General features: G+C 40.3%; 1 protein-coding gene across 1 annotated transcript; it reads left to right on the top strand.

The window, feature by feature from the left end:
* Positions 1–1,448: 1,448 nt before the first annotated feature.
* Positions 1,449–1,937, top strand: LOC135222392 (uncharacterized). Its single transcript, XM_064260480.1, has one exon. It carries the CDS (start codon positions 1,449–1,451, stop codon positions 1,935–1,937), a length of 489 nt encoding a protein of 162 aa, XP_064116550.1.
* Positions 1,938–9,567: the final 7,630 nt, after the last annotated feature.

The following is a 9,567-nucleotide window of genomic DNA, read 5'->3' as shown; positions in this document are numbered from 1 at the left end:
GACATTTTTAACATGGAGAACATAGGTATTAATAGATTTATTAAAAAATTATTTTAAAATAATGCAATCTAATATTAGAAAACTTACTCAGTACATTAGTCAATAATTGTGAATGTTGTTGGGATAATTGTCTGATGATCCTGTTCTTGCTCCTGATCTCTAGACGAGTAGTTGTCTCGTTGCATCGAGTATTATACAGATAAATTCTATATAACTTGAACTTGACGAAATTCGGTACAATGTTACAAATCTTTTACAGTACTGTAGAAACTCTAGATCCAATTCAGCCTTGGGGAGTTTACGGGTAACTTTTTCCAAGCTGAAGACACCTCTACAGTTGTTATTAACGTGGACACCACTGTGAGTGCAGTACCTGTATCTAGGTGTGAATAAGACTTATACACCGAACCCTAGCTGTTTTACTCTGCTGACGACCTAAAGGTAGGTATACACCTACGCACTTTTGTGTTGCGGGCTGTTACAGTGTGGGACTGCAAGAAACCGCCAGAAAATTGACGCGGTTGGGAGAAAAAATTACTGTCATTGGGCGGCGTGGCGCAGACCTGTTTGGTGTGTTACGGGCATGTCATGGTATGTTCTTGCGATGTCTAGCGGAGTGTTACGGCGTTAGCACGGTTTTATGGTCATTGTTGCTATGCCAGGGCACGTGCTCTTGCGACTTTGTTACTCCATGTAGCGGTGTATTGCGAGTGGGTTGCGGTGTTGATGAGGAGTGCGTGCACATCTGCACAAGACACAACGTGCAACGGTGCATGATTGTTGCACAAGTACCAGCCACACCGTGCCAAATATGAACCTTGGGTATATAAAGAGGTCTGCCAAGCACATCCTTCATTCCACGCCCAACCAGCATGCAATATGGACCTCAACAGTCTCTCACCCCAGGAGACCCAGAGATTTTCGGTAGCTGTCCTGTGTCTCTGTGCAGTCCAGGTCATTGACGGGTTGAGAAGACGTACTACAGTGCCACAGCCACCTGCACCACGCAGAAAGGACTGCAGGGCAGGGCAGATTTGGACACGGCGGCAACTACATGGGGACTACGACCAGCTACTACAAGAACTGAACAAGGAGGACCGCAATGGACACAAGAACTTTCTACGCATCTACCCTGAATTGTTCGAGGAGATGGTCGAAAGGCTGACGCCCATGTTGAAGAAGGACACGAAAATGCGGCTTGCACAAGAGGTGGGACTCAAGTTGGCGGTCACTCTCTACCACCTGGCGAGTGAGAACGACTATACAAGCCTGCAATACAGCTTTAGAGTCTCCAACCAGAAGTGATGAAGTACCCCAAGACACCAGAAGAATGGAATGACGTAGCAAAATGATTCGCCTCAAAGTGGAACTACTTCAATTTTGTGGGGGCCCTGGATGGGAAGCGCATCGCGATCAAGAAACCCAAAGATGGAGGATCACTGTATTTCATGACCCTCTCCGATGCAAAGTACAGGTTCCTGCTCGTCGACGTCGGTGCAGAAGGAGGTGCTGGGGATGGAGGAACTTGGCAGAAGTGCAACCTAGCCAGGGCCATCACAAACAACCGAGCAGGACTCCCACAAGACAGAAATCTGCCCAACGACGACGAACCCATCCCCTTCCATATAGTCGCCGATGATGCCTTCGCTCTCAATCCGTGGATGATGGAGCCCTACTCCCACCAATCACAAGATCCCACCAAACGAATATACAGCTACAGATTATCTCGCGCTTGTCGTGTGGTGGAAAATGTATTTGGCCTGCTGCAGATGAGAAGGCGAGTCTTCGGGACGACGATGCAACAGGATATACAGGTGTGCAAGAACCTGGCACTGCAACGCTACCCACTTGCTGGCACCGACATCGACTATGAGGACCAACACCATAATGGCGTACCAGGTACTTGGAGGGAGGAGTCGCTGAACCTCATGGAATGACTAATGGCAAGAAGGGGACCAAACTACACACGTCGAGCGAAGGCCGTCAGAGATTACCTGGCCCAGTACTACTCATCGGATGCAGGCGCAGTGGAATGGCAAAAGCAAATGGTGTTTCCTCGAGGACGACCAGCTACTGACGAGTAGAGGCCAGAGAACTTGTAATAAAACATAACCAAACAAATGCACATAATTGTAAATAAAGATCATGATGTATTTCTCATTGTTTTATACTCCCATACATTTGTATTGTCCTAATAACAATATTAATATAATAAAGAATATTGGAATGATGATTGGTACATATAAAAAATTATGTTGGAAAATAATTAACTGAAAGTTATAATAACATAATTCATAATAATGAGACAAATGAGAAGCAAATGATGGACATAACAAAAATAGTTATACTAAACAAACATGAAAAGCATAGAATATAAGAAAATGAACATGAAAAGCATAGAAAGTAGGAAAATAAACATGAAACGCATAGTATATAAGAAAATGGACATAAAAAGCATAGAAAGTAAGAAAATAAACATGAAAAGCATAGAATATAAGAAAATAAACATGAAAAGCATAGAATATAAGAAAATGATGAAAAGCATAGAATATAAGAAAATGAACATGAAAAGCATAGAAAGTAAGAAAATAAACATGAAAAGCATAGAATATAAGAAAATAAGCATGAAAAGCATAGAATATATAATAAAATGAACATGAAAAGCATAGAATATAAGAAAATGAACATAAAAAGCATAGAATGTAAGAAACTGAAATTGGGACTTGGTTTATACCATAACATGTTCAACTGCAAATATCATATTTTGTCAACTGAGGTCAATATGATTTTAGTATCTTACTGATTTTTCATTGTTCCCCTGTTAATAACTATTTCCAGTCAATGTTAATTACTGTTTCATTATCATATTTGTATGCGTTCATGTTCATTTGATCATGTTCTCAATATGATATTATTGTTCTTACCTTGTATGTTATTATATCATTTGATGGCTATTTATTTCATGTTACATTTCATTTTATAGTTTAAGTTATTTTCCGAGTTCTATTTATTTCATATTCGTATATCATATTTCATGTTAAGATTTCCTGTTATATTTCTTCATGTTATTATTCTTTATGGCCATGCACTTTCATTATTCAATTGCATTTGATAGTTCAAGTTATTTTCCGAGTTCTATTCATTTCATATTTCATATTTCACATATATTTCATTTTATATTTCCTATTATACTTCTTCATGTTGTTATTCTTTATGGCCATGCTTTTTCTTATTCAATCTCATTTCACCCAGTCATATCATATATATTGTCATGACATATAAATTAAGCATCAATAAGGAAAATGTTAATCCAGGTCACTATTTCAACATATTTATTACAAAAAGAAAAATTATTACTTACAAAAGTTACAAAAATAATTGAATATTACGAAAATAACTAAAATACAATTTATTCTTTAAAAAAATAACATATTTATTTACATAATTTACAATATCACTCCTTATCACCTGGGGAGATGGTCAAATCGTAGGGGGGTGGATCCTCTGCGGCAGAAGGTTTCGGTGTCGAAATACTGGCGCCAGGGGTAGGGGGCCGCAAGTCTGCCAAGAGACTGTTGACCAACGGCGACAGCACAGAAGTGGAAGGTCGAGAAGAGAAGTTCAGTGGTGTCAAACGTCCACTGGGGAAGAATGACGGTGCCCCTTGTCGCCTGTGTCGAGTACACCTGATGAGATACCTGCTGCTGCGGCTGAGGCTGCTGTTGAGGGTGCGGATCATAAAAGAACACAGATTGGGGTTGAGACGCGAACCACTGGTGTGGTGATGCCTGAACCGGTGCACCGCAGAAGGTGTCTAAGTTCCCGGTTTGGTCTGCGTCTCTTTATCAACTCGTGGGGGGATCCAGTGGGAACAACCCCCACAAGCCATGGCCTCTTTCGTCGTGGCATCCTCTTCCTCGGGACCCTCCAAACTAAGACAAAGCCTGATGACTTGCTCAAAGAACGGCTTCTGGTATCGTCAAAGCACATACTCCAAGCGTTGAGTCAAGTACTGCACGAACACGGTGATGTCACGATGCGTGCTGTCCTGCGCTTGTGGCACCAGTGTTTATGCTTGTCATAATCTGGGTCAGTTGAGTCTGCAGACTTTCTGTAGAGTCAACTGTGTCAGCGGATAGCCGTCAGTCCTCTGGCAAGTTCGTCGTTCTCTTCTGCTTCAGCCACCTCCTCCGCTGCATTGAAGCAGATGATAGGCCCAACATGTCGGTAGAGGAATCGTCTGCGTCGGTTCTGTGCGATGATACAGGTGAGAACCGATCACTGGCTACTGTGGGTTTGTGGGCGATGTGACCTCTGAGGAATGCCCACTTAGTCATCACCTCCTCCTCCCGTGGTGTCCTGTTGCGTGCAGCCGACCCGCTCTTGTATTCCCTCTTCTCGATCTTCCCGAAGTCAGTACGGCAAGCCTCGAAGAACTTCCGAACTTGCTGGAAGCTGCAATTGATGAAATTCGCTGCCAGTTCTAGCCAGAGTTCCTCCTTCCTCCTCGGATTCGACCATGGCCTGTCTCGCTTGTCGTACAAGGTAGTGTGTGCCTTGATGAATTCGACGATGACTTCCTTGTCCTCTGGCGTGAACAGGTAGTCTAGAATGTCCTTCTTGCTGGGGCGGTATCGTTTCTTTGGCTGCACTACGATACCACTCGGGCCTGCGACGTCCTGGGATTCGACAATGGATACGGTCAGCTCAACGTTCAGCTCTTCCTTGTGTTCAGATGTCTCCGACCGTTGTGAAGGCTGGATGTCCTGGGTGTCCTGGGACTGCTGGGTAGGCCTGGGGGTGGTCTTCCATAGAGGCATCGTGTCACGTGGCTGGGTAAACGTCGCTGGGCAAACGTCCCTGGGTAAACATCCCTGGGTAAATGTCCCTGGGTAAATGTCCTTGGGTAGTAAATGTCACTGGGTGAGTGTGGCTGGGTGAGTGTGGCTGGGTGAACGTCGCTGGGCAAACGTCCCTGGGTAAACATCCCTGAGTAAACATCCCTGGGTAGTAAATGTCGCTGGGTGGACGTCACTGGGTGAGCGTGGCTGGGTGAACGTCGCTGGGCGAGAGTGGCTGGGTGACCGTCGCTGGGCGAGAGTGGCTGGGTGAGCGTCGCTGGGCAAGAGAGGCTGGGTCACAGATTGGCTGGTCGGCAGGCTGTCACAGCGAGAATGATGTCCCAGTGGTCAGTCAGGCCCCTTTTATCCTCCCCAGAATGCGCGGCAACCTTCCATCCAATCAACCTAGGGAGACGCCGTAACAAGCCACATGCACACCGCACGCCCCACAACTGTGCAAGCCATGTATAATCGTGTATGATGGAGCCGTAAGGGCACGCACGGGCACTGCATGGCGCCTTGACATCACGCCGTAACACTCCCTTGCGGGTGGTACGACTCACACCACATCACACCATGTGCGGTGTGGTGCAGTGTGGCACGGCACCATGCAGGTTCTTACCTCTTTTGTTGAGGGGCAGCGCCACACCACTTACGGCTTCGTGCAACTTCATCAACACACCAGACGCCGCGGGGAAATTTGAAATGATTTAAAATCTGGGTGGCGTCGTGCGGCTTTAACAGTCTTCGCCTGCCCCCGCCACCTGAGGTGGCGCGCTTTTGGTGCGTTTATAGTGCGGTTTCTTGCAGTCCCACACCGTAACAGATCGCACCACAAAAGTGCGTAGGTGTAAACCAGTCTTAACGCTGCTCTACTACTTCATCTCAGTCCTTGCACCTAGCACGGAAGTGACTGTTTCAAACATGCATATGCTTCCCCCCTACCAATGTCTTGTGATAAAGAGGCTAGTAACTAACTGAAGGAGAACTTTAAAGAACTACTTCAAGACTTTGTCAGTGAGTCTAATTGAAGAACAACTCTGAGACTCCGCCAAAGAGTCCAACTGAGGAAGGGTGTTTTCTATTGTGAAGAACTGCAGGTGACCCCCGTCCCTTGACCGTCGACCTGGTACGAAGCTATGCTTCTCAGCTGTTTTGCATCTGATTCCCATTATTAGATTTTATCCCTAGATTTCATCCCTAGATTCTCGTTTTCCTATGAGACTAGTGAAATTTTGAAGTGACATCATTTTATCGTGTATTGAAATTACTACTCATACTTAATTAAGATTCAGTGTTAACATTAATTCTAGCAATATCGAAGTGCAGTTTTTCTATCTTATTGTTACCAAAACCCTTATTTGCTTGCTTGGTAGTTGCATTTTGCCCTGTGATTGTTAGTAACTTTAGTAAGGTCACCAGTGCCAGTGTTCCTGTATTGTTATATATCTTCTGATAACCATTTTAGAAACCTACAGTTACTTTTGAACAAGAGTACCTGTTATATTTAATCCTCAATTTTGATAATGATTTATTCATTCTAAAAGGTGAGTATACTCTTTAACTGTTTCTGTTCATAGCTGGCAAGCCAACTAGTCAGAAATTTTGCGTATATTGCGCACAAGGAAATAATTTTAAGAATTCCGAAATTTTGGAGCTTTGAGGGACGTTACTACCCCGGTTTGCAAATAATGACTATATATCATATATATAAGTGTGTGCTTGTGTGTGTATAATTTAAAACAAACTGCCTCCATTAATATCAATACAAAGATCACGTATCTCAACTGATCAATGCTGATGATCAAGTTTTGTCCACATCAAAGTACTGCAACCCCACCACCAAAATAAAAGTATTATTAGATTTACGGATAATCAATATGATTCCCAGCCTCGTATAAAAGAGCTAATTAGTTTACCAAACCGTTTGGCATAAAATGATAACGCACAAATATAAAAGAGCCAATTGAAAGCGACCCTCGTAAGTCCCATTAATACATGTCAATGCACACCCTTCTAGCCATTCGCTTTTTTAAACAAGGAAAAAAATTCAATTCGGCGAGGTGGAAAATAGCATTCCTGGCACTTGTTGCCCGTAACAAATGCGATATCTCCAATAGATTAATGAAATACCGGAAAGGAGGCGGGAGCGGAAAAGAAAACAGAAAATAAAACAAACAAACACAAAAACACTAGAAATGGAAGGTAAGAAGAGCGGACATCGCCAACTACATTAATGTTCTCGTACAATAAAATCCACTTCCGAAACTCAATTTACTTATCATCATGGAAGGGGGAACTAACAGACTGTGAATAATCCTTCCTAATTGGGCGCTGCAGCTTTTCAAAATCCATTGCAGCGTGGGTGACATCTCCCGTAACAAGACTGTTACGTCCTGGTTCATAATTCTTTATCTTAATCACTGGATATGACGAAAGAGGAAGTTCCAGAGATAGGGGAATCGTTATAGAACGTTAGTATCTCACTTCTGCAATCAGTCCCGTCATAGTGTGAGAAACGCGCGAGCTGTTTTGTTGTTTAACTCTATATATATAAAATATATATATAGATAATATACTATATATACATATATATATCTGGTTTTATTTTTTATTGTTTAAATCTCTATATATATATATATATATATATATATATATATATATATATATATATATAGATATACTCGATGATAGATAGAATATGATATATTATATATATATATATATATTATATGATATATATATCTATATATACTATATATCTGTTTTTATTGTTTAACTCTATATATATCTATACTATATATATAGATATATATAATATATATATATATAGTATATATATATAATATCTATATATATAGATATATATATAATATATATATATATAGAATTAAAACTACTGAGGTTAGGGGCCTGCAATCTGATATTTTTGATCATTTGAAGGTGAATGATCAACAGTAATTTGCTACCCTCTAGCCTCAGTGGATTTTAAGATCAGGGCCGACAGAAAAAGCGGGGACGAACGGACATATAGTAGCCATCTCAATAGTTTTCATGTAAATAAAACTAAGTTTTTTTTAAACAAAGCCATCTTTAAATCATGTTTCATAATATCTGGCATTCAAGACGAGATGCATCAACGTGCAAACAATGACAACTAGGAAACAGTCGAGGCTGTCCGCAAGAAATCTGCGACCGAAGAGTGCAAGAAAAAGAGAAATGGTTTCGGAAGTAATCTACAAGAAATCTGTGACTATATATGGTGACCTACTTAGCCATGACATTTTGAAAGTTACTTCTTCGCGGTAGCTCAACGACAGGTTCCAGAAGGGCAGGGTTAAGAAATCATACCCTTTTAATTAACCACCAGGGTAATTTCGTGAAATGTCATCAGCTGAGTGGTCTGGGCTGGAACTGGTCTAAATAAAACGCTTTATCAGACAGACTTGGAGACGGCACCCTCCCCCCACAAGAAGTCAGAAGGATAATAAAGTCTGAAGCATAGAGACACTTTTGACAAAGACTGTTTAAAGAACTAAGTAAAAAATCAGCTCCTTTTATTAAACATATTTTTAATATCCTTTCCACTGGTAAAGAATAGAGCTTTGCAAAACACAGACCAAAATTATTTAAGGGATAAAGGTATTACAGCAGAATCAGAAAAGGCAGAACAATATGCAACAGATAAAATACTAAACAAGATGAACAGGGGTATTCAAAAGATACACAAAGCAACCAAATAATAATTAAATTTCTACAGGAAGTAAGAATTACATAATTATGTCGAAATATTATGTTGATGCCAACAGAATGGTCATCGAAATACTGACAAAATAAGCTGTGATAGAGGGCAACGTAAAAATCGAAAAAGGAAAAACAATGACCATCTGTTTTCATAAACTATCATCAAAGGAAATGTCTTTGTGTCGAATGTGTTATAATTAAAATTGCATTTATAGATTACATCATTTTTGAGTCATCTAGACAAATCTTTCATCAAATATGTATATTATATATTATATATCTATATATATATATATATATATATATATATATTATATATATATATATATATAATATATGAATAACTTGATCACGAAGTATAATTTTTTCCTTCGTGGCAAAAAACCTTTATATATATATATAAATAGATATATATATATGATATATATATATATATATATAAATATATATATATATATTAGTATATATTGCTATTTTCAAAAGGAGGAAGCCTCACATAGGAAGGGTGGCTTTACAGAACAATTATTGATCAATCACAACCAAATTCCTACTGTAACTGCTGAATCGTGGTTGAACTCCGTACACAAACACCGATAGCTGCTCCACGCACATACATAGAAAGCTCATGAGTTGCGTATCGAACAAAAACAAACACTTTCACATTTACCTCCAAACACTTGTCCTTCCTGGATATTAAGGATCACTTTCCTATACCCTTTTCACATTCTCGGTCCAGCACTTAATGGGCTTCCGTTCCTAACTCCTAACACAGTGATTCTAAAACTGGGTGCCGTGGCACCATGGGGTGCCACAGACAGTGCCCAGGGTGCAGCAAGATTGTCACGTGTTTTGTCTTGTCTAGATCATCTCATTGAACATATATATTATATATATATATAACTATATATATATATATATATATATATATATATATATATATATAACTACATATATATATATATATATATATATATATATATAT

The sequence above is a fragment of the Macrobrachium nipponense genome, chromosome 3 (genome assembly GCF_015104395.2).
Source record: "Macrobrachium nipponense isolate FS-2020 chromosome 3, ASM1510439v2, whole genome shotgun sequence".
Taxonomy (NCBI): Eukaryota; Metazoa; Arthropoda; class Malacostraca; order Decapoda; family Palaemonidae; genus Macrobrachium; species Macrobrachium nipponense.
The sequence above is the reverse complement of the archived record's forward strand: the minus strand, read 5'-3'. Positions and strand labels throughout refer to the sequence as shown.

Coding starts and splice junctions, on each gene's coding strand:
- LOC135222392 (XM_064260480.1), top strand. CDS start 1,449: ATGACCCTCTCCGATGCAAAGTACAGGTTCCTGCTCGTCGACGTCGGT.